At 40.5% G+C, this 26396-nt stretch overlaps 1 protein-coding gene across 2 annotated transcripts; it reads left to right on the top strand.

Annotated features, from left to right (window-relative positions):
* The first annotated feature begins 2901 nt into the window (after positions 1-2901).
* Positions 2902-26109, top strand: LOC140495927 (ras-related protein Rab-39B). 2 transcript variants are annotated; one of them, XM_072595232.1, is made up of 3 exons: positions 2902-3262; positions 3680-4454; positions 19973-26109. In XM_072595232.1, exons 2-3 carry the CDS (start codon positions 4240-4242, stop codon positions 20397-20399), a joined length of 642 nt encoding a protein of 213 aa, XP_072451333.1. In that variant the 5' UTR covers positions 2902-3262; positions 3680-4239; the 3' UTR covers positions 20400-26109. The 2 variants fall into 2 exon arrangements, with proteins under 2 accessions (XP_072451333.1, XP_072451332.1); XM_072595231.1 differs by having other exon boundaries at positions 3456-4454.
* The last annotated feature ends 287 nt before the right edge of the window (positions 26110-26396 follow it).

Raw genomic sequence — 26396 nt, 5'->3', positions numbered from 1 at the left:
AGATGGAGGCCCAAGAGGTGCGTTGGTGTTGCCAGGTTACTGTTCTAACTTTCATGTCGGGATTTATTGCCATCTACTTTCTTTGTAGCAGGTGGGAGATTGCATATCAATGAGGGAAGATGTGAATATAGAGGCTTGCTAATGCATTCAAATGGCTGCGAATACACCTCTTGTCACTCCCAAGCAAAATTCTCATTTCACCATCAAAACTTGGTTGGAGAATCAAACTTTTTCTTGTTGGCGAGAATCTAATTTCTTCTGATCTCACCCTGTTTTCCAAACTGACTCACCAATGTCCACATTGTTTATAAGTTGGGAGATTTTGCCCTGTATTCCTGTGTATGTTACACAGTTAGGAAAAGCACAGTTCTGAAAACAGGAAGAGCAACAGATTGTGGTTTGAACAGAGGTCATTGCTGCTGTTTGTGTTGCCAGAGCCAATTGAACCATTAAAGGGGTGGAAGAACAAACCTTTTAAGATTCAATGGCATCATTGAGCTTTCCTGATTCTAGTGGGAGTGGAGTCATTAAAACACTCTGCTTTTTTTGTTTCATTCATGGAATTGGACATTGCTTTGCTCATCTCTAAATGTCCTTGAAGTCTGGGGATTTCAGATAGAATACCATTGCGGAGGAATGTGACTCAAGTCCAAAACAACTGAGTGCAAAGCAAGAGATCCTACATAGGGAATGTAGAGTTGGAAGGCACATGGTTCCAGATTTGTGTGGGAAGCGATGTGTGTGCTTGCAAATACAAAAGTTGTAAGTGACACAGAAAATGAAATTTAATTATTTAAAAATCCCTTGTTTGTTAATTAATGTTTGAATTATGTTTATTTTAGTTGGTTTGTTACAATAAAAGCTTTAAAAATTAAATCTTGTCCAGCAACTTTCTTTCTATCAGTTCTGTGATGATTTCTTCTCTTTTAAAAATTACCAGTCTGCATGTGGATGCTAACAACACTATTTATTTGCCTGGTCCAGCTGGGTTTCTGATCAATGCAGTATATCAGTGGTGAAGGATTTGACTCTTGAATATGTTAGGGAGATGGTTGGGGTCTGGCAATTTAAAATTATGCCCCTATTCTGTCAGAGGAAAGGTTTCTCTTTCAAATTGTTTGACTATCCCAAATTGTTCTAAGCTTCATGCTCCAGGCTGCTCTGCTCTGTAGCCCCCACGTTTGCCTCTTGCCAGAGTTAATCTTGGCCCCCTCTTGTAGATGCAGACAAATATAAAAAGAAAAGTGGCAAGTGCTGTAATTCTGAAATGAAATGAGATGGAGTTTAATTTAGCTAAGTGTGAGGTGCTGCATTTTGGGGAAGCAAATCTTAGCAGGACTTATACACTTAATGGTAAGGTCCTGGGGAGTGTTGCTGAACAAAGAGACCTTGGAGTGCAGGTTCATAGCTCCTTGAAAGTAGAGTCACAGGTAGATAGGATAGTGAGGAAGTCAGAGTATTGAGTACAGGAGTTGGGAGGTCATGTTGCGGCTATACAGGACATTAGTTAGGCCACTGTTGGAATGTTGCATGCAATTCTCATCTCCTTCCTATCGGAAAGATGTGAAACTTGAAAGGGTTCAGAAAAGATTTCCAAGGATGTTGCCAGATAGGCTGGGGTTGTTTTCCCTGGAGCGTTGGAGGCTGAGGGGTGACCTTATAGAGGTTTATAAAATCATGAGGGGCAAGGATAGGGTAAATAGGCAAAGTCTTTTCCCTAGGGTCAGGGAGTCCAGAACTAGAGGGCATAGGTTTAGGGTGAGAGGGGAAAGATATAAAAGAGACCTAAGGGGCAGCTTTTTCATGCAGAAGGTGGTACTTTTATGGAATGAGCTGCCAGAGGAAGTGGTAGAGGCTGGTACAATTGCAATACTTAAAAGGCATTTGGTTGGGTATATGAATAGGAAGGGTTTGGAAGGATATGGGCTGGGTGCTGGCAGGTGGGACTAGATTGGGCTGGGTCGGCATGGACGAGTTGGATCGAAGGGTCTGTTTCCGTGCTGTACATCTCTGTAGTCTCTGTAGACTCTGTGGTCTATTTTGGAAATGCTGCAATCCTTTATGTTAATTTTTGAAAGAGAAAATGCAGATAGGTGTGTCAAGTATGAAATTTCACCACACTCATGTATTCAATGTTCTCAGCTGAGACATTAACTGAATATCTTGTAAAGAATAAAACATATTTATCTATATGTATGGATTATTCACACAGAAATATTATTAGATTAGATCCCCTACAGTATGGAAACAGGCCCTTCAACTCAACAAGCCCACACGGACCCTCCAAAGAGTAACCCATCCAGGCCCATTCCCTTACATTTACCCCTGACTAATGTACCTAACACTATGGGCAATTTAGCATGGCCAATTCACCTAACCTGCACATCTTTGGATTGTGGGAGGAAACCAGAACACCCGGAGGAAACCCACGCAGACACAGGGAGAATGTGCAAACCCCACACAGGCAGTCAATCGAGGCTGGAATCGAACCCAGCTTCCTGGTGCTGTGAGGCAGCAGTGCCAAACACTGAGCCACCGTTCCAAAAAAAGCACAGCTGATCAGGCGGCATCTGAGAATTGACGTTTCGGGCATAAGCCCTTCATCATATGCCCGAAACGTCGATTCTCCTGCTCCTCGGATGCTGCTGGACCTGCTGTACTTTTACAGCACCATTCTCTGGAGTCTGATCTCCAGAATCTGCAGTGCTCACTTTCTCCCACAGAAATATGATTGAGTATTTGTACTCTGTGGAAAATCTGATTTTATAAACTCAAATTTTCTTAACTGATGATGCTTATTAAATTGTTCTCAAAACCATACCTATTCTATTTGAAATGAGCATGTAGACCATTGCTTGGTAAATACATGCACGGTGCAATTGCACACCCTGGTTGCAATGAGCTAGTCGTTGCAGGATAGGAGGAGGCGGACTGTGTTGTCGATGGTGCTGATGTTGCAGTGATTTCATCAGCTTTCGCCCAGAGCTGCAACCTGCTGAAAACAGGTTGTGATTCCTGTGTCAGTGAGCGGGAGAGGGAGGAGAGGCTGCAAACCTATCCCCGGGGAAATCGAAGCAGTTATCTTCCACCCATCCCTGGCTGCCACCATCTCAGTCTCGGGAGTCTCGGCTTTCGGCCTGTTCGCCATTTAATTGTTTGATATTTGAAAGCGTTGTGTGTTTTTTTTTGCTCTCTTTCTCTCTCTCTCTGCAGCTCCCGGAGTGAAGAAACGCTGCCGGTATCGCTTCCATTACAACCGAGAGTAAGCTTACATTAAACATTAGTATTTATATTAAAATGTACAATTATCTTTGCAAAATCGATTTTGTTGCTAGCCTGCAATCTGTTTAATGTATATTCAACCGTATCGATAAAAAAAAACACCGTGAAATGATGTTTAATGTTTAGTTTACAGAAGTGTTGTAATTGCAATTAATTTTTTTGTTTCTTCAAAGAAGCCCTGTTCTCCCTGTCTGAGGGGGCGATGGCAGCGACCTTGGCTGGAACAAATAGCCATTCTTTGGAACCTGGGATTTTGGCCAGGTTTTAAGCCCAGCTAGTTCTGTCTGTCAGCTTATCGCCGATTCTTGCTTTCGAGGCGGGCCCGAGGCAGGGTCCAGCTAATGTTTCATATTATCTGAATGTGACTGAACTGCTCCCGTCTTCCTCCCTCCTTCAGCCCTGATGATTCTGACAGCTCGCTTTTGCATGAATGTCTTTCTCCTGGTCGATATGGAGCAAGATTTAAAGATGGAGACTGCATGAGGACCATCCGAGGTGTGATTCAGTGAGAGCAGCAAGCCTGGGAATCCTCCACGTCTGCCTGCGGATACGTTAATATTAGCAGCAGCGAGAAACACAAGTCTACCACCGAGGGTCCTGGCCGTTTGTGAATGCGGGGAGCTTCTCCAAACGAGGATATTCTGGCGATGTGAGGACACTGAGGAAGGAATGCACTGATCCTTGGACTGACACATCCTTTTGTGTCTGCAAATGCTGCTTTTTGAAAGGCCCATCATGGTAACCTGCTTATAAATATAGGACTCGGTGCGATCCTCGCTCCTTCCCCCAGACTCAGAACAGGCCAGAGATTTCTGATTTTGTCTGTGTGCCAGCTACCTGGCAGATGGGTAACCAACTTCAATAAGTTGGGCACACTAGGACACTGCTGAAAGACTTGCTACTCTTGGGCCACAATATTTATCCATTTGGCAAGAGGTTATCACAACACCTGAGGAGATGGAGGCTATTTGGGTCTATCAGTTCAGGTTGATAGTCATTGGGGACTCCACGGTAGGAAAGTCATGCCTGATCCGTCGTTTCACCGAGGGAAGGTTTGCCCAAGTGTCAGACCCCACGGTTGGCGTGGACTTCTTCTCGAGGTTGGTAGAGATTGAGCCAGGAAAACGGATTAAGTTGCAGATTTGGGACACAGCTGGTCAGGAGCGATTCAGGTAAGTCTCAATGTCTAATACATCTGAGGAAAGCCGTAACAGGAATTATATCAGGCCATAATCTTGTGTTCTAAAGGGGCAAATCAATATACATGGAAATATGTAATTGTTCTGCCTTCTTCTGTTTTGTGTGTTCAAATTGATGCAAGCAGACATTTTGTGCAGAAGGCCCTTTGTGTGATATCATAAGTTGTTTCCACTCCCAGGATGCCACAAATGGAGTTTGCTGTAAACATTTCCATTCACTCTCTCACTGAAATCAGAGCAGAGATTATCCAACTCAATTCTTTTTCGTGTGTGTGAGGAATCCCTCCAAATATTGAAGGGATCCCAGAACCCTGTGCAAAGAATTTACACCTCACTGTAACACCCCTGCAAATTTTAACACATTCCCAGCACCCCTGCAAATATTGACACATTCCCCATTCTCTGACGGTGTTGCATATTTGCAGCATGCCTGGCAAATATTGTCGCATTCCCGGCACCTCTGCTGACATTGTCATGTCAACAGCACCCTGAAAGCGTTGCCAGGCTACAAGGATTTTCTGATTCCTGAGATGATAGGATTGTTGTTTGCCCAGCCTTGGTGGGGGAGGGGGAGATGCAGAGCAATGTGTCACGGTCTCAGTATTTGGAATAGGTCATTTAGAACTGAGATTAGGAAACAAGATTCAATCAGTGTTAGCAAACCACCAAGTCGAATTCTGTACCACATTTGGCTGTGGAAGCCAAGTCACTGTGAAAGATGGAACTATAGACACCAAAGGCGTCAAGGAGTATGGGAAGAGTATGAGAGTATGACATTGAGATAGAGGATCATGTTAATTGCAGAGCAAGCTTGATGAGCCCAGTAGCATACTGCTGCTCCTATCTGTCTGTGTTTCTACATTGATATATTACCAGCATTGGTTACAAATATTCACACAATTCCAACATCCCTTTCAAATATCGACATGCTTGCAGCATTCCTTGACATATTCCCAAGATCCACAGCCTTACTTTTTGATAGCTATTGTCAACTGTTGTATGTGTTGCAGTGCTAACCATTACCAGCTTGATGAGGATAGTTTGCTACCACCACGTGAATCTGAACAAGAAGCTACTCTAGTCTTAAACAAGGTGTAGTATATCGCATGCTAGCAATCAGGTCCATGGTGCATTAATGAGAAAGATATTGTTCCTATGATTATGTGGAGACCTATGATATAGGTCTGCACAAGATCCTAAGCTGTTCTGTCTTTCCCTGCTCAGATCCTTATGGAGTCATCACACTGGATGGAGCTTAATGCAATCTCCTACATCAATCTTTCAGAACCATTATCTGATACAAAATCAGCCATCCAAAAGAATTTGTTGTTATCATTGCAGAAAGTAGACCATGATATAAATAATGACAGTTAGCAAAGAGATTAGATTAGATTGCCTACAGTGTGGAAACAGGCCCTTCGGCCCAACAAGTCCACACCAATCGTCTGAAGAGTAACCCACCCAGACCCATTTCCCTCTGACTAATGTACCTAACACTACGGGCAATTTAGCATGGCCAATTCACCTGACCTACACATCTTTGGACTGTGGGAGGAAACTGGAGTACCCGGAGGAGACCCACGCAGACACGGGGAGAATGTGCAAACTCCACACAGACAGTCACCTGAGGCTGGAATCGAACTTGGGACCCTGGTGCTGTGAGGCAGCAGTGCTAACCACCTCAGGCAACTGTCTGTGTGGAATTTGCATATTCTCCTCGTGTCTGCGTGGGTTTCCTCCGGATGGTCCGGTTTCCTCCCACAGTCCAAAGATGTGCAGGTTAGGTGAATTGGCCATGCTAAATTGCCCGTAGTGTTAGGTGAAGGGGTAAATGTAGGGGAATGGGTCTGGGTGGGTTGCTCTTCGGAGGTTCGGTGTGGACTTGTTGGGTTGAAGAGCCTGTTTCCACACTGTAAATAATCTAATAGTCAGTGAGATCTAGAGCCATTAACTCACTTCTTCTATCTTCAATATCATGGAAAGGGAGAACTGCACACAAAATGTGTGTGGTGTGCTGCTCTGAATATTAAACCCAGTGACTGAGAAGTATTAGTAAATCCAAGCACATTAATACTTTGTTGACTAATACCTTACAAGGATTGTTTGGTTATAAGCAACATTGAGGCTTTTGTGGCCAAATAAAAAAATCCAGATCATTAAATATTGTGGTTTCTGAAATGCTCTGACAATGGAAGAATCGTGTCGATGAAAATATCTGTATAGTATTAATTGTGGAGCATTATCTTTGAAGGTCATTACCCCTATTTTTGAATTGATGTATATCTTCCATTTTGGGATAACTGTAAATTAAACTGAATGGTCAATAATTTTAGAAACAGTAGTAGTTTTTAGCTGGAGAATAGTGCAGATTACTCAGGACACTGGCTGAATGCATCTTTAAAAAGCTTACTGAACCATCCAGGAAAGTCCCAAGACATATTGTCTTTACACAGGAAATCAAGCATGGAGAAAAAGGAGAGCTGGGGGCTGAATAAAAACACAAAAAGAAAAATCAGGGAGGTGATGGCCTAGTGCTTTAATCACTGGACTGTTAATCCAGAAACGTCAGGTAATGCCAGAGCAGATAGTGGAATTTGAATTTAGTTAAAATTTGAATTGAATTTATTGTCACGTGTACCAAGGCACAGTGAAAAGCTTTGTCTTGCCAGCAATACAGGCAGATCACAGAGTTAAGTAGCATGGATAAGGAAATAATAGGTAGACAGCGGCAAAAACAAAAAAAAAGTACAGGCGAATGTTAAGGTTTTGTGAGTCCATTCAGTATTCTAATAACAGTAGGGTAGAAACTGTTTCGAAACCTGCTGGAGCATATGTTCAGGCTTCTGTATGTTCTCCCCATTGGTAGACGTTGTAAAAAAACATTGTCAGGGTGGGATGATGAATCCACTATTGATTTTCAGGAAAAATCCACCTGGTCCTTCAGGGAAGGAAGCTGCTGTTCTTGCCTGGTATGGTCTGCATTGTGGTTGACTCTCAGTTGCCCTCTGTGCAATGAATGCTGGCTTAGCCAGTGACAAACTCATCCTGTAAATGAATAGAAAAGAAATAAATACTAAGTAATGACTTATGAAACAGCAGAATAGTTAAATGGCCAAAGTATTCACCAAATAATAAATACGGCCAATTAAGGAGATATCAGGCAAGGTAAGAAAAGTCTCCTTCATGAAACAGGTTTATGGAGCATCTTAAATCAAAGGGGGTTTGCAGAACTGGAGACTCAAGAGTGGCAAAATCACTCAGTGATGGGAATGGGTCAGATAGACAATTGAAAGTGCAGTGTCCCCAAGTTCTCCTCTGTCATGCTTCCAAGGCTGCCTCTGCATGGTGTTAAGATTCTGCGCAAAGATTCGAACAGAGTACAATGTGGGGAGATTTGGTCTGGTTGGAAAAATAGTGTATTTTTTACATGGTATGAAACTCTTTAATATTAAATGTACAGATGGATTTGGGTATACTTGTATACAAAACAGCAAGTTAATATACAGGTACACAAGCAAATAGAAAACAAAATGGTATGTTTGTCTTTATCACAAAGAACTGGAGGACAAGAGTAGGGAAATCTTGCTGCAATAGTAGACAGCTTTGGTCAGCCCATATCTTCATTGTACACTTCTGATCTCCATACCTAAGTAAGGATATACTTGCCTTTGATGTGGATGCAACAAAGTTTTACTAGATTGATTTCTGCAATGGAGAGTTATCCGTGAGGAGAGATTGAGTCAACTGGGGCTATATTTTTTGGTTTACAAGAAACGTGATCTGGTTGAATCATTTAGGGTTCTGAGAGGACTTGATGTGGAGAGACTGTCTTCCAGGGTTGAAGAGGCTAAAAGAAGGGAGCAAAAGTTCAGGCTCAGGGGTCAGCCATTTAGGAATGAATTGAGGTGCAATTTCTTCAGTCAGAGGCTTATCAGTCTTTGGAATTCTCCACCTAGAGAGTGGTACATGATCAGTCATTGTTTGCATTTGAGGCTGTGTTCAATCGATTTTTGGAGTCTCAAGGAATCACAAAATTTAAGGATAGGTCAGGAAAATTGAGCTGAGGTAATCAATTTTAAATGACAAAGTGGGCTATGGCATTGCATAATTCCTCCTCCTTCTCCATGTCAGTGCCTGAGAGATGACCTTATTGAGGTTTATAAAATCATGAAGGGCATGGATAAGGTAAATAGACAAGGACTTTTCCTTGGGTGGGGAGTCCAGAACTAGTGTGTATAGGTTTAGGGTGAGAGGGGAAAAATTTAACAGGGACCTAAGGGGCAATTTTTTCATGCAGAGGATGTGGAAGTATGGAATGAGCTGCCAGAGGAAGTGGGGGAGGCTGGTACAAATACAGCATTTAAAAGGCATCTGGATTGGTATATGAATAGGAAGGGTTTGGAGGGACAGGGCCAAGTGCTGGCAAATGGGACCAGATTGGGTTGGGATATGGATGAGTTGGATCAAAGGGTCTGTTTCCGTGCTGTACATCTCTATGACTCTATATGATTAATGGAAATTTCCTCACTTAATTCATCTGATGCCCTCAGATGGAAAATGTCAATTCCCGGAGATTTTTCAGTCCTAACTTGCAATATGCTCTCACATTATTTTTAACACATTAAATAGGTTCCTTCCATTAATTTTAGCTTCCCGTTCCATATCTGGTATTTTATCCCCTTCTTAGTGTATGTAGACCCTGCATACTGCCTGATATGACTAATGTTCTTCAGGGTGCCTTGGAAGGATCCAATAGGAAGAAAGCTGTTTGCTATGGTAGCTTTCACTGATATAGAAAGAACATGCCCATTCCAGATGTTATACACATATCATCCTAAGCAGATGGTGCAGCTCTAGGACAGAGTGCACTGTGAAGCAGATGTGGTAAAATTTGACTTCCTCCAACACACTTAGATTCCCATGGAGTTACATTAAGTGCAGTTGGGCCTAGTGTGGGAAAATGAGATTAGTGCAGGCAGTAGTATATTTTTTGCAGTGCAGACTTGATGGGCTGAAGGCCTTTTCTATACTGTATGATTCTATAGTGAAGTAATAATAAAGCACCTCAAGTGTAATTTTGCCTGCAGTGTTTGTTTCTCATGAACTCCTTATTTTTACCTACATTATGGAACATGTTCAGAGAGCCAAGTGCAATTCCCATGCTCAGCACTGTAGTGTCAGCCGATAATGAAAGAAAGCATTATCAGGAAAAAAAATGTCAACAATGCAAACCCAACTATTAATTGTGCAAAATGTGGAAAAGTGCAAGTAAGAACAGAAAGAAAAAAAGAGCCTATCCTTCTACTAAATTTGCCCTTTTATCTAGACCTTACTTGGGTTGCAAGGTTCAGCATGGATTTTGATTTTATATTGAATGAATTCCAAAGAGACCCGTATTTGCTATAAGTGGTGGGCCAGCAAACTTTATTATTGTCTTCTTATAAAAGGCAACTGTAGGATCATAAGAAGAATATATACTGCAGTGGTGCACATAAGATAGTCTGCAAGATAGTGAATGTTAAAGCTAATTCAGGCCTTGAGAGTGAATGAACGTCAGTGACTAAATAAATAATTGGAGAGATTAAGAGAATACAGTTAACACCAAAAATTAATACACCAGCTTGGAGTGAGTGATTTACCTCCTATACTACAATCTTTAGGAGTCTCATGTGCAGTAAGTAGACTCACAAAGCCACGATTTTGACGCTGCGATATTGAAGGAATGGAGATATATTTCCAAGTCAGGATGGTGAATGGCTTAGAGGGGAACTTGCAAGTGGTCATGTTTCCATGTCACTACTGTCCTTGACCTTCTAAATGGAATTGGTCTTGAGTTTGAACAATGTTAAGGATTTTTGGTGAATTTCTGCAGTGAATTTTGTAGCTAGTACACACAGCTGCTACTGACTGTCAGTGGAGGACGGAATGGGTGTTTGTCAATGTGGTGCCAATCAAGCAACTGCTTTGTGCTGGATGATATCAAGCTTCCTGAGTATTGACGCTACATCTATCCAGGCATGTGGGAAGCATTCCATCACACTTCTGACTTGTGCCTTGGAGATGGTAGACAAGTCAAGAGGTGAGTTACTCACTTGGGAAGTCAAGAGGTGAGTTACTCACCGCAGGATTCCTAGCCTCTGACCTACTCTTGTAGTCGTTGAATTTATGTGGCTAGCCCAGTTAACTTTCTGGACCATGGTAATCCCAAGAATGTTGATAGTGGGGGAATTTAGTGACAGTAACCCCATTGAATGTCAAGGGACAGTGATTAGATTGCCCTTATTGGAAATGATCATGGTCTGGCAATTGTGTGGTGCAAGATTAGAGTGGTGCTGGAAAAGCATAGCAGGTCAGGCAGCATCCGAAGAGCAGGAAAATCAACATTTCGGGCAAAAGCCCTTCATCAGGAATGGCTGAAACATCAATTTTCCTGCTCCTTGGATGCTGCCTGACCTGCTGTGCTTTTCCAGCACCATTCTAACCTTGACTCTGATCTCCAGCATCTGCAGTACCCACTTCGCCTAAATGTGTGGTGCAAATACTTACTTGCCACTCATCAGCCCAAGCCTGGATATCAGTATCTGAGGAGTCACAAATGGGGTTGAACATTGTTCATTCACCAGCGAACATACCCACTTCTGACCCTATGATGAAGCAGCTAATTAAATAGTTGTACCTAAGAGATGACCCTGAGGGACTCCATTAAAAATGTCCTGGAGCCGAGATGACTGACCTCCAGCAACCACAACCATCTTCCTGTGTTCCAGAAATGACTCCAACCACTTGGCCCCCGATACCCAATGATTCCAGGTTCATAAGTAGGCTGAATAGTGACATGTTGAAATGAGAAAGTTGGAAGTGTATCATTCAGGTATACAGCCAGGTTTATATCTTACATAAGCTGCTGAATATGTAGTGAAGATGGAATTTCTGCTTGCTTATTAACTAATTAATGGACCTTGGTACAAATGCATTGTCATGACAATGAGATAAAATGCACAGCAAAAGAGGAGGGTATATCTGTACACTTGGGAAGTATTTGAACTGTTGTCAGAATTCTAGTCAATTTTCTTCTGTGTTGCAGTAACAAGCTTAAAGTGAAGCTCTGTGAGATGCATGTGAGGCAAAGTAATGATTCCTGTCTTGGCAAGTCTTGAAATCTGCAAGTTTCCTGTGCATTGCCTCCATGATGTATGCATACATGAAATTATACTGAAATATCACTAAGTCTTCCTGCAATATTCATCCATGTTAATTTGTGATAAGGACCACAATTCTGGCCACACTTTCTAAAGTAGGAGTTTGAGAACTGTATTTTACATGGTGCCCTATTTCCTATTGACCATATTCCAACCATAAGGTGCTTTCTTTTAGCAGTAGCAGTACAGCCTTAAAGTGACTAGCATCCTTTCAATAATTGAGACATCAGACAACTTGCCCTCTTGAGCTTGATGCTGTTCCGGCACACATATATTTAGCACCCATAGATCTGCAATGATGTGCAGAAGTATTGACCTTGAATTATAGCGCAAGGTCAGCTCTTTGGATGACAGTCACACACACTGTCGGACAAATAGTGGTATTATGCTTATGCCTCTATGCAATGACCACATTGCCGAACCTGTGGGCGTAGATTCCGCAGTGGGTAGCAGGTGCACTTGTTGTTGGAGAATTGCAGAGTTGAGCAAGCTCTGTGAAAATTTCCTGCAAGAGGCAGTTCCTGCTTTGTGTTTGAAAGAGTATTGGGATTCATTTTATATGTCAGTCTTATAAAACCACTATGTCTCTCTGAACATTTGAGCACAATTCTATGGATTTGTTCCAAGTTTCCTCTATTTTGTGCATCCACTTGGAATGAAAGCAGTGCTGCAATGGGTGAAAGAAATCGTAAACTGGCATGGGCTTTGTATTTTTTTTTGGAATTCTTGCAATATATTTTCAGCTGTGTTATTTGTAGGTCATTTTACTGATTACTTAACGTTATTTATTAAGTGTCTCAAAAACAGAATTTTGTGGTTGAGATGGTGAAAGATGATTTAAAGACAAGAAAGGGAGATCAGTCAGTACCAGACCGTATTTTGAGACCTTGATATAGCCTCCTTCTAATTACCAAGGACAGCTGCCTTCCATTGCTGAGAGCCACCTGCAGAGTTATGCTATTTACAGCAAGGGCAATTGCAGCCAACCATCATAGGGACATCTCTATCAACAATTGGCATGTTCAAATCTGACCCATTATCTCCATCTCAGATAACACTGTGATATCAATAAATGCACTTTCCTCTCCTTCATTTGTTCTTTGTCCTGCAGGTGTATATAACCATGTTCCTGTCCACTGCTATCTGTCAAAGTGTACAATTCTGTTTTCTGTGGAGAGTGCCTTGGATTACCAAACAGGATAACTCCTCAGTGTACCCCCTCTATGTAATGACAAGTTCACATGATCAGCTCAGATATACACCATATGCCCATAGATTCCATTTCATGGCTGTAGTTTGGTTTTTCTGTCATGTTTATAATTTTTTTTTGCTTAGGAGCCATAGAGTCTTTGGATAGACTGACATATTTTTAAAACTATTTTCAGGCTTCCGAATGCTTGAAAAAATATTTGCCTCCTTTATGCAGCTAATTGTATTCTAATGGTTGCACTTGTATAAGTTTCTGGACCAGCCAGATGTGCCAGTGTATTTCAATGGGCAGAATTTTTTCCCTCTTTAGTATGGTTTGAGTAATGGGGTGTCAAGATGGAAAAACAATGTGTGAGAAGTTTTCCCAGTTTTCCCCGAAAGCAGTAAGTGGTGAATTCAGAGTCACACCATTAAGTGGCAGCTATCTTATTCCAATGCAATTGCAATTCACTAACACCCTAACCTGCCTTAGTTTTATGCTACTTCCAATCCTCCTCTGGTTTGTTGAGAAACTAGAAGCACCGATTCCTGACATGTAAATCAGAGCAGGTACCTTGTGGCTGCAGTTCACCCAATGCTTAAGCCGATCATTGAACAGATGCTCCTCCACAACAAAGTTGCTGCATGCTCCATGGCCACCATCCTCTGCGAACTGTCACCCACACAAGTCAGTATCCACACAACATAGCATCAGCCTCACCACATCATCATGAATATCCTTATCCCACAAGCTACACTCTACTTTCGAGCTCAGGAAAAACTACGATTTGCATGCTTCTGCTAGGTTCGCTTTGCCTTCAGGAAAATGCACGCATCTTATGGATCTTAGTTTACTTTTTTTATTGCTCATGCACTTCACTAGTTACTTGAAAGTTTCTAAATAATTAACACACACTTTCTGATTTCAGCACTGATTTACAGATTACCCGCCTCTGTGTTGTTCACCTAACTTTCTCAGTGCAACAGGTCTTTCATACTCAGTTGCAGGCTGCCAGTCTTTGTGGAATGCATTACCTATTACTGCACAGGGAGAGGCAGGCAGCCTGTCTCTGTCTTTATGAAAGCAGTTTTAACTTTTCCAATCTCTCTTCATTACTGAATCCCCATTTCTGTATTACCATGGGTAAACTGCCTCTGTATCCTTTCTACTACCTTTTCACCTTTCTTGAATGTGGTGTCCAGAACTGTCCACAATATTCCAGCATCCCACTATTTATAATCCCTAGTAATCCTACTTTTAAACATGTTATCAGTTTGTCCTGCTGTTTTTTAAGGATTTGTAAAATTGGACATCAAAGCCTTTTTGTTCATCTACAAAATCATGCCACATATGGATTATCATCAGTCTGCACTTCACCCTTCTCTGTATGGAACTCCATCTGCCATCCTGCTGCCCTTTGTACTGCTCTGTCGATGTTATTGTGAAACTTATAACTATCTTCACCACTTTCTAAGATTTTGCCAAGTTTCTCATCATCTGTGAATTTGACAATAATGCCCATATCTGGTGCAGATCATTTTTTAAAATTACAAGTAACTCACCATTTGCAAGGCACAAGTCAGGAATGTGATGAAATACTCCATACAGAGTTGAATGAGTGCAGCTTCAGCCATACTGAAGAAGCCCAGCCCCATCTGGGTCAGATCAGTTCACTTGATTGTCTGCCATCCACCACCTTACATGTTTACTTCCTTCATGACTGATATACAGTGGCAGCGCTGTCGCAAATCACCAAGGTACCTTTGACAGTACGACCCAAACTCACAGTCTGTACTATGTCAAGGGACACAGACACTAGATGCTTGGGAACACCATCTCCTCTTCCAGGTGTCATCACCTCAACCCCACACACAGTATTCTGAATTCCCAGAAAAAAAATTTAAATCGTGATTGAGAGATGCTAGTCTGACTTGTCATGTATAATTCAAAATGGAGAACCAGTACCTTTATTTCCAAGTATTCCTGTGATTTTCTTGTTCCCCTCTCATTCATAATGATATTATTGTTCCTTTACAGTTGTTGGAATTCTGTAATTCCTGTTCTAGCAGTGCTACAGGTAAATCTACATCTAATGGACTGCAGTGGTTCAAGAAGATGGCTCACTACCAGTTTCTCAAGGGTACCAGCTTCTCAGGGTGATGGCAGTGTAATGATAGTGTCACTGGACAGGGATATGTACTGGCGACAGTGTTTGAATCCCACCGTAGCAGCTAGTGGAACTTAAATTCAATTAATAAACCTGGAATTATTTTTAAAAATCTACTCACTGAAGTAGTGACCATGCAAACTACAGTTGACTGTTGCAAAAATCCATCTAATATATTGATGGAAGCGAATCTACCATTCTTCGCCAGTCTGGCCCACCTATTGACTTCAGACCCACAGCAAGGCTGGTTGACACTTAGCTGCCCTCTGTAATGACCTACCAAACCACTAGCAAGGGCTATCAGGGATGGACATCAAATTTTGACCTTGCCAGCAATGTCTACATCTTTTGAAAAAATAAATGAATAATTCTTGCTTTTAAACCACAGTCTTGTGGTTTCCAGTTTCATACCAGAACTTGAACACATAATCCAGTGGACTTTTTGACATTAGTTGAAGGAAGGCAAAGCATTCTCCAGGATTCTGTCTTTAATTCCAGTCACCAAAAACCAATTAGCTGATGATAACAGTTGCCACCACACTTCAAAGTAATTCTTTATATATGAAGTGCTTTGAAATCATAGAATCCCGATAGTATAGAAGGACGCCATTTAGGCAATCAAATACAAACCAACTCTCCCAAGAGCATCCAAACTAAGGATGTCATTTTCTTTCAATGCAGATTTTATCTGTTTTTGTCAGCAAGTATGGATTCATTAGCTTTGGATCCGTGAAGAATAAACTTAAGAGCTAAGAGATTTAGGTCTCCACTACAGAGGAGGAAGTGCTGGATAAAAATGGATAAATCCCCAGGACCTGATCAGGTGTACCCGAGAACTCTGTGGGAAGCTAGAGAAGTGATTGCTGGACCTCTTACTGAGATATTTGTATCATCGATAGTCACAGGTGAGGTGCTGGAAGACTGGAGGTTGGCTAACGTGGTGCCACTCTTTAAGAAAGGTGGTAAGGACAAACCAAGGAACTATAGTCCAGTGAGCCTGACATCGGTGGTGGGCAAGTTGTTGGAGGGAATCCCGAGGGACAGGGTGTACATGTATTTGGAAAGGCAAGGACTAATTATGAATAGTCAACATGGTTTTGTGCATGGGAAATCATGTCTCACAAACTTGATTGAGTTGTTTGAAGAAGTAACAAACAGGATCGATGAGGGCAGAGCGGTAGATGTGATCTGTATGGACTTCAGTAAGGCGTTCGACAAGGTTCCCCATGGGAGACTGATTAGCAAGGTTCGATCTCATGGAATACAGGGAGAACTAGCCAATTAGATACAGAACTTGCTCAAAGGTAGAAGACAGAGGCTGGTGGAGGAGGTTGTTTTTCAGACTGGAGGCCTGTGACCAGTGGAGTGCTACAAGGATCAGTTCTGGGTCCACTACTTTTCATCATTTATATAAATAATTTGGATGTGAGCATAAGAGGTACAGTTAGTAAGTTTGCAGATGACACCAAAATTGGAGGTGTAGTGGACAGCGAAGAAGGTTACCTCAGATTACAACGGGATCTTGATCAGACGGGTAAATGGGCTGAGAAGTGGCAGATGAAGTTTAATTCAGATAAATGTGAGGTGCTGCATTTTGGGAAAGCAAATCTTAGCAGAACTTATACACTTAATGGTAAGGTCCTAGGGAGTGTTGCTGAACAAAGAGACCTTGGAGTGTGGGTTCATAGTTCCTTGAAAGTGGAGTCGCAGGTAGGTAGGATAGTGAAGAAGGCATTTGGTATGCTTTCTTTTATTGGTCAGAGTATTGAGTACAGGAGTTGGGAGGTCATGTTGCGGCTGTCTGGACATTGGTTATACCACTGTTAGAATATTGTGTGCAGTTCTGGTCTCCTTCCTATCAGAAAAGTGTTGTGAAACTTGAAAAGGTTTTAAAAAGATTTATAAGGATGTTGCCAGGGTTGGAGGATTTGAACTATAAGGAGAGGTTGAATAAGTTAGGGCTGTTTTCCCTGGAACATCGGAGGCTGAGGGGTGACCTTATAGAGTTTTATAAAATCATGAGGGGCATGGATAGGATAAATAGACAAAGTCTTTTCCCTGTGGTGGGAGAGTCCAATACTATAGGGCATAGGTTTAGGGTGAGAATGGAAAGATATAAAAGAGACCTAAGGGGGAACTCTTTCATGCAGAAGATGGTACGTGTATGGAATGAGCTGCCAGAGGAAGTGATGGAGGCTGGTACAATTGCAACATTTAAAAGGCATCTGGGTGGATATATGAATAGGAAGGGTTTGGAGGGATATGGGCCGGATGCTGGCAGGTGGGACTAGATTGAGTTGGGATATCTCGTTGGCATGGACAAGTTGGACCAAAGGGTCTGTTTCCATGCTGTACATCTCTATGACTCTATGACATGCACTAAGATATTTTTAATCAACCTGTTCAGAGATGTTACTACACACCTCTGGAGCAGGCAGGACTTGAAGCCATGCCTCCTGGCTCAAAGGTGGGAACGCTACCACTACACCATCAATATTATCACAGCTCTACCTGTTGGCTATACTGCATTACCAGCCACTTCATGAGATACTAATCTAACATGTTATATCTCTAGGTGTATAAAAACATGTCAAAATATTTATTTGTACTTTTATTTTCTTGCCATTAATGTATTTTATTTCTTGGCAGTTTTATTTAGTACTCTTCTGGACTATTTAAATGTCGGTGTAATAGAATTTATCTTAAAGTATGACCCAAACCAATACAGCAGCTTGGTACATTCTGGTGGGGCCTGCTTAAACTGCTTCAGTGTAAGCTAAATGTTGGTGTCTTGCACGTTTTCCAGCCTCACGAGACATGAACATTGGGGAATATAGCTCACTAATCCACCTCAGAGCAAATTTGAAGCCATTATCTTGGAAGGCTGACTCATCAAGGGATGTGCATGTGAAGATGGTAATTAGCACCTGTGACAGGAAAACTTTCCTTCAGCATAAAAACATGAGCCTTGTTGTTCGACATTATTTCAGTGTTGAATAATGTTTAGCTCAGTAACATAAGACTCCTATCATTCACAATTATCTGGAAGGCTGTGTATTCAATCTTTTTACATCATCAGACTATTATAGAAGATTGATCCTATCTTGACTGTTTCAAGGATTATTTTGTTAGTTTCTTTAAGTGCTTGACAGTTTTTCAGCATTATCACACTTGTAAATTAGGTATTTTAAGTTATATTCATTGGCCTTACAACAATAATACTGTTCAGGAACACAACATGGTTGACTTTTATTTGCTCGAGAAGTGTAATTAGGGACGGACAACAAATGTTGGGCTTGTCATAATACCTGCATCCCAGGAAACAATAAAGAAGAAGAAGAATGTGATGGGCATCCCACTTTTTGATCCACTGAGAGTAGGGTGGCCTATGAGTGTATAGGAGACCCAAAAATGATAGTTTCTCAGCAGACTGCAGAGGTAAAACAGACATCACTGAGAGGTTAAAGTTGAGAGTGTGGTGCTGGAAAAGCTCAGCAGGTCAGGCAGCATCCAAGGAGCAGGAAAATCGATGGAGGGCTTTTGCCTGAAACATTGATTTTCCTGCTCCTTGAATGTTGCCTGGCCTGTTGTCCTTTTCCAGCACCACACTCTCGACTCTAATCTCCAGCATCTGCAGTCCTCACTTTCATCACTGAGAAGTTCCCTATTTAGCCATCTATAAAGTGGTTAGCTGGTTGGGCTTCCAGTTGGTTTGGAGGACTCTGAAGGAGACTGCAGGACCAAGTTGATTACGCGGGTTTTGATCTCCAAGATGGGGATGGGGAATGGTGGGTTCCAATCCTAAGGTTTGGGTAAGGTGTCAAATGGGTCAGGCGGAGGATGACCACTGAACTTAGGGTGAGAGGATCCAATCAAAGCCTGAGGTCAGAGGAACAATCCTGGATAAGGGGTTAACCTGATCCCAGGATAGGGTTGTTGAATCCCTGATTTCAGGATTGTGGCTTCTGTTTGGGGTGGAGGAGGTGGGTTGGATAGTAGAAGATATTTAGTGGGGCTGGCAGGAAGGAATAACACTGAGTCTATAAAAAATGAAAAATACTGTCAATGTTGGAAATCTGAAACAAAGACAAAGAAGTCTAGAGAAACTCAACAGCTCTGGTTGCATCTGTGGAGAGAGTAACAGAGTTAAAGATTTGAATCTGGTCTGATTCTTCTTCAGAACCCTGAGTGTAACTGCAGCTCTAGCTGAGAAACCTGGTGGCCATTATTGTATCTGCAAAACAGGTAATTTCCCAGACTTTCAGTATCATTGTCAATTTAAAATGCCAAAATGTCTCCTGGTCTTCCTGCCGCTTGTTCTGTCTGAATAAAAAGCAGACGATGGTTAATTGGAAAACGGTTCCCAACAAATTTAACTTTTTGGTCATTCATTGCCAACTCAGACCTAGATCCTTCTATAATCTCAGATTGGTTACAGGAATAGGCTGAATTTTCAACCAAGGAATCAGGAATCCTGCACAAAACCAAAGAAAAGTGTCAAGTAGTTACACAGTTTCAAAGACTTTAGATAAAGAATGGGGTGATAAAATGAAAGCTTTGATTTACATACAGTGAAGTTGCAGATGCTTTTACTCAAAATTACTGGCTGTCAAGGAAAAATATCAATTTTTCCATCAGAAGAGTAAGCAATATCAATTCTCCCAAGAGTTTGAACAAGGGGAAGAACTTATGATGATGCAGAAATTGAGATGATCTTTTTCAACATGTCATGTTCTCATTTTCATTTTTCATAAAGTCAAGTAAAATCCCTATTTTTATTCTTAATGTCTCTAAGGCATTGTAACAACCAAATCAAAGGTTGCATACAATAAGATTTTCAAACTCACTGTGCTGAAATATTTTATGTGCCATTGAACCTGATCTTTTGATTATATTAACTATTTCTAACTTTTCAACTATTTCCCCCATCTTTTAGGTCCATAACTCGTGCATATTACAGGAATTCAGTGGGAGGACTGCTCTTATTCGATATAACTAACCGTAGGTCATTCCAGAATGTGCACGAATGGTTGGAAGAGGCCAAAGTTCACGTCCAGCCATTCCAGATCGTTTTTGTGCTGGTTGGCCATAAATGTGACCTGGCAACCCAACGGCAAGTGTCAAAGGAGGAGGCAGAAAAGCTTGCTGCAGCTTACCGGATGAAATATATTGAGACGTCCGCAAGAGATTCCATCAACGTTGAACAGGCCTTTACCGATCTGACAAGAGATATTTATGAACTTGTCAGAAGGGGTGACATTATGATGCAAGAGGGTTGGGAAGGAGTGAAGAGTGGTTTTGTTCCAAATGTGGTCCACTCCTCAGAGGAAGCTGTCAAATCAGGCAGAAGATGCCTTTGCTAATTAAAGAGTGGAAACGTTTAAACTTGATAAATTCCCTCGCACGTAGAGACTGTACCAAATAAATGCTGTAGGCCTTTTTAAGTTTGTATCACAAATTATTCACTATTTCCACAATACAGATATTTGATCCATCTTTTTGTAATTAATGAGATCCTGATGTCTGAATCAGTTACTCTAATTAGCCAGCAGATGGGAATGGAGAGTTTCCACCTACTGTTTTAATTCCCGGTCTGGGGAGACAAGAAACAATTCATGTTTTTGAAAATTTCTGAAAGGAAGCATTGAATAATCCAGATTGTAACTGGGTTTATAGTCATTGATTGACTTTCTACTGTAAGAGAGGCAGTTGAGGAACCTGAACTGCTACTTTAATTCAGTCTGCATGTCCTCATTCCCTTGTACAATGCAGGTGAGGATCTTCATTAAATCCTGCCTACTCTTGATTCACAGATACAGCAAAGTCAATCTCCCATGACATAGTGTAAAATAACTTAAACATATTCCAATAATAAGGACCTGCAGAAATAAATATAAGTTTTTTTTTCTGGCTAACATCTACATTAAAAAAATTCTACAGGTCATCTCACTGAACACACTCAGAGGTAGACGTCATTCTGAGGGTGATGTTTTATATTTCTTCCCAAATATCTCCCTCCTCTCTTTCCTTCCTGGAGCTGACAGCTGCAAACTGTGGTACAGTGTAGCTCTCTGGAACATGGCCAAAGTTATTATTTATCAAGGTTAAATTAATTCACAAAGTATCATCAGTCTATTGAAACTTAATGCATACTTCACTGTTGAGCCCAATCCAACCATCATGTACTCTGTCCAGCAAGAGTGACTGCTATCAATTAGAAACACAAGCCTTGATTTGATTTTTCCTCTGAAGTGAATCCTAAATGTAACTGACCCAACCTGTTCAGCACAATCTGTACAACAGACTGGATCCCTCATCATAAAGATCAAAATAGTTCTTGTAACATACTGGTTGATGCAATCAGTTAGATTCTCACTAGGAGATTTCTTAATAATATTGGGGATGCGCGTGAGAAAGTAAGAGAGAAAAAGCAAAAGTTAAACAATAATATTTGCTGAGAACAAATAGTGAACATTTTGAAGTTACAGAATTAAGAAGGCCTTCACTAGCCTCCTATGTGTAGTGACTGTACAAACACATAAAGATATTTGTAAATCAGTAAACCAACTATATACAGTGTATGATAGATTAGTGCTCTTGAATTAACCATTACTTCACCAAATAAATGGTAAATCCATACAGTCCTTATCCTTGTGAGTATATAGGGACTCCATTTAAATATATGATGAGTGACCCTTAGTTTATGAGTCAACAGAATATATAGAATTATTAACTTTTACCCTGCTGAATAAAAGGGACTCAGTGCAAAATATTTTTTTTAAATCCAGGTGAATAAAGAGATGTTTAGTACAATTGTATGGTAAGGACTTCATGCAGCCAAATAGACAGCAACTGTATAGTTACAAAGTGAGAAACTCTTACTTTGCCAGGTAAGCAGTAGGTCCACATAATCTTAGAGAATAACTTCCACATGCGACAAAAACAAACTCCACTCAATAAGACGATTGCTGTAGTTATGTGAATCATTCTTACCTGACTGAATGCATCATTGCAGATTAATTCCAAACACATAATTCGAACCAGATTAAATAGAAAATCATTTGACCAGATGCAAATTATTAATCACTAAATAAACAGGAACTATATATGATTTTACAGCAAGTGTTTTAATCACTAATTTCACTAGGTTTCTGAGAACTGAAACATTATTAGTAAAAGTCAACACTGGTGAAAAGTGGAGCCTTGTGCTGTAACTTTTCACCTCACACTCATCAGGATAAAGACAAGAATGCCAAATTTCAAATAATTACAACAGACTATGGTGCAGATGGAAAGGGATGCTGATCGGTTGCCAACTCAACTTTGATTGGGCAAGGCATGGTCATTGAGAGCACATTAGGGAACTATAGGCTCCTTATGCTTCTGGGTAATTCAAAAAGCAGCAAGTCTGTAATGTATTCTTTTTATTTGCAGAGTGAATCTTGGCTTGACTATGGGTCACCTGTGGCAGGGGCAAATGAGCCACATTACAAACTTGACTGATAAATTGGTATTTGTGTAGTTGGCAACACTCACAAAAATGTTCACCAAATACTGCCCAGTTACAAAATCACATCAACCAGTGATGTTTTGGGTTTTGCAAGTGTGAGCTATTTGAGAATGCTCTATACACTGCCTTTGAGGAACAGCCAGAGGAATATGAGGTTTGATTCAGTCAGTCATTGGAACATATGGCACTGAAATTCAGACACGATATTTCTCACCTGTGTGGTAGGGAGAATATCTGTTTGGTATGATGGTAACCCTATGAGTGAAAAATACCACTTCCATTGCAACTGCATTGTATCAGTGTAATTAACCCTTTGTTTTAATTTTTGAGATGTTTTGCTTTTGTATGAAAGTCTGAGCACAGTGGACACTACTTAAATTCAAAGTTTACAAGTTACAAGTTAGCATGACGCAGTGAATGATTTGTCCAGGATAACCATTGTCCTATAGAATAACTTTGATCCACATTTTCAAGTTGAGCAAATCAGTAGCATCCTATTGACATGCTTTATCTGTGGCAATACATTTTCTCCTGTACTATAGATTGTAGTGATTGTTTGAAATATAGCATTCTTGTGTTTATCCGGATGGGTTCAAGCTCTGACAGCATGTCTGTCTTTACATCAATATTCAAGTCCTGTATTAGTAAGCATCTCTTCATGGAAACCAGTTCAATCATTGAGATATTTAAAAATAAGCAGTAGTTAATATCTCACACAATACTGGATCGTTTTCAAGTGGTCTCTAACCTCATTCCAGCATGAAGTATCACTTCATACCTCAGGTACTATTGTATTAACTTCCTGAAAATGCAGATCCTCAAACAAGTGAATAATTCATGCATTCAATCCTATTTAACACTGTTTAAACATCGCAAAGGAAAATGTGATAGGTGTTTTAGATTTGGAAAACTAAAGCATTATGGTCAAACTGGCTTGAGCCTGGAAGAGACTGACAGCTGGCTAAATCAGCCCCAAGTGTACTTTCTAGGGCACTCTAGTACAGCTACTCAAAGGTTTAAATTTAATTCCCTCTGATTTATCTGTTACACATTTTGGGGTCCACCCATATTTGGGGAGGGGTACAAAATCATTGGGAGTAATTTCGACTTCGGCCAATTGTTTAAACAGTTGCTATCAGATTAACCATTTGCTATTCTTCTCTTCCAACGTTCATTTCCAATGAAGTTAATCAGGAAGTATGTACAATGGCCAGCTGATTCAATATTGCCCATTTTCTCTGTTGCCAAAACTGGAAATTAGACCCAACAGTGTATGTATTGTTTCAGATATTGCAGATGCGGCAGTATCAAAGATACCATCACTAATAAAGGAGGTCTAGTTTATGATCCAGTAAAGAGAAAATTACATAGCACCTTCTCATACTCTCAGGACATTCCAAATATTTTGTACATTCCCTATCTTTATATAGCTATTGTCATATTGGTAGATGTGGCAGCCAATTTGTGCCCAGAAAATTGCATGCACGGCCAATGAGATGAATGATGTGTTGGTCTTAAATGAACAATTATAAATTATCAGTAAAAACAGAATGAACATTGAGGAAATATCTCATTGAAATATGGTACATCCAAATTGCCTGCTGAGATGATGTGCTCAAGTTCATAACGGAGCTTGGAATATAATCTTTTGACCACTAAATGAGAATTCTTCCACAGAGACATGTTAACATTAGATTTCCACAATGTTATCATCTGTATCCTGAGTTAATCTGAGGATTTATTTACACTATGTAATCTGAAGGATTATTCCAAATATTAGTCATTTTCTGCATGAACCTATTCTTACTGACAGCAGTCTTAAACTGGTCTCTCAATTCTTTCATTGAAGCCTTCCTTGTTCAAGTACCTTGTTTTGCTTTAAGATTGTGGATTCTGATTCTTCAATTTTGTTAGAGTCATAGCATTTAATATTTTATGTGCTTCTACTGTAATTATTGTAAAATCTAAATGTGGTGGAATTCTTTATTCCATGTTTCCTAGTGTAATGACAGAGTTAGCTGACAATTATCTGAACAGAAAATTAACTAATGTGGGACAAGTTATCTTAAATTTTTCAGCTTAGTGCTTTATTTTGTTGGAAAAGCAAGGTGAAAGTCCAAGTCCGAATTATGCACTGTACCACCAAGACTGAATCAAAGAAAAAGGAAAAGAATAATCAGAGAGTTGTTTGTTTGGATTTTAAAGCTATTCAAGGGAAAGCTGGTTGGTAAAGTGAAACTTCCACAGATTTGAGGACCTATCAAAGGTAATCTTCTGCTAATTAATTATATTCCTCCTTAGTCAGTGGCAAAGCAGACTCATCAAATGCAATATATGTCAAGGGGTTTTTCATGGAATAAGTGAATGTTTTGAGGGTACACATTAACATGTAACTTTTCACTAACTCTTGAGGGTCAGTTCCAGAAACAGTTGTGTGTGCACGTTCAGCTCGCTCTGCATCCCCAACGCGTTTCTCCCACTATTGTGTTGCTGGTGGGCCTCTGACAACCTCCTGATGCTGTTGAACCCAATCTCTCCACCATATTGAGCTTCCTGAACATACACAGGAAAATGTACTTTTTCTTTGGACAGGTTACCTTGCCCTAAAGCACCATTACATGTTACAGACTATTGCAAGAAAAATTGAACACAAAGGTAGGGAGGTTGTAGCTCAGTTATATGGGGGATTGGTGTGACCCATCTGACGCATTGTGTACAGAATTCGTCATCTAATTTAAGGAAGGATGTAAATATATTGGAAACAGTTCAGAGAAGGCTTACCAGACGAAAACTGGAATGAGTAGATTGCCTTATGAGAAACCATTGGACAGTCTTGGATTGTACCTGCTGGAGTTTGAAAGAGTAAAAGGTGACTTAAATGAAATATTCAATATCCTGTGGAATCTAGACAGGGTATAAGTAGGGGGGATATTTCCATTACAGGAGAAACCAGAACTAGTAGTCACTGTTTTAAAATAAGTGGTCACCAATTTAAAACAGATTAGGCAAATTTTTTTATTCACAGAAGGTTGTGATTTTTTGGAAGTTTCTTCCTGAAAAGGTAGTGGGAACAGAGTCTTTGAATATTTTTAAGGCAGAAGTGATAGATTCTTGGTAAGCAAAGGGGTTAAAGGCTATCAGGGGAATGCGGTAATGTGGATTTGAGGTACAATCAGATCAGCCACTACCTGATTAAATGGCAGAGCTGAATGGCCTACTCTTTTTCCAGGTTCTTATATTTAAATAAAATCCACTGAAGAGCGCAATGAGCCCTTGTGGTGTTGATGCATAATGCAATCATTATTGTTGCTTTCCAAGCCAGGTTCAGTTAGACTAGCTACCTATAAGCTCAATGAAACCTAAAATCGTTCATCTTTGAAAGGGGTTGCATCTACAAATAAGAATGAATAAAAATGTGTGCCTCCAAATAATGCTCTTTGTATAGATGCTGTAATAGTTCCACTTTTTACCACCTGTTAAAAACAGGAATTGATTTTTGTTCACTCATATCAGTCATGTTATTAATATTCCTTTGAATAAATTTCCCAAGATGCAAGCTGCAATTTCAGTCACAAGATTTGATGTCAACACACACATATATGAGGGAAGTACATCCTTGCAGTTGTGACATCACCAAATGTAGGCCTAGCTTTTAAATGTGTCTGGTAGGCAGTGAAGGACCAGTATCAGATGCTCATTTTTTTTATAGAAATCATTTAAAAAATCATGATTCTATTCTTCAAAGCACATTTTAATTGTATAATTAAGAAGTAATTGCACTCAGGAAGGATAGCTTCCATCTATTTCATACTGGTGCAGTAATAGACGCTGTAAATCATATTTGCAGACA

The sequence above is a fragment of the Chiloscyllium punctatum genome, chromosome 25 (genome assembly GCF_047496795.1).
Source record: "Chiloscyllium punctatum isolate Juve2018m chromosome 25, sChiPun1.3, whole genome shotgun sequence".
Taxonomy (NCBI): Eukaryota; Metazoa; Chordata; class Chondrichthyes; order Orectolobiformes; family Hemiscylliidae; genus Chiloscyllium; species Chiloscyllium punctatum.
This window is presented reverse-complemented; position numbering and strand designations above follow the sequence as displayed.

What these genes read in the sequence shown, in the direction of transcription:
- LOC140495927 (XM_072595232.1), top strand. Translation starts at nt 4,240, where the DNA reads ATGGAGGCTATTTGGGTCTATCAGTTCAGGTTGATAGTCATTGGGGAC. An exon ending in GCTGGTCAGGAGCGATTCAG is followed by an intron (nt 4,455 to 19,972) that starts GTAAGTCTCAAT and finishes CCCATCTTTTAG; the next exon opens with GTCCATAACTCGTGCATATT.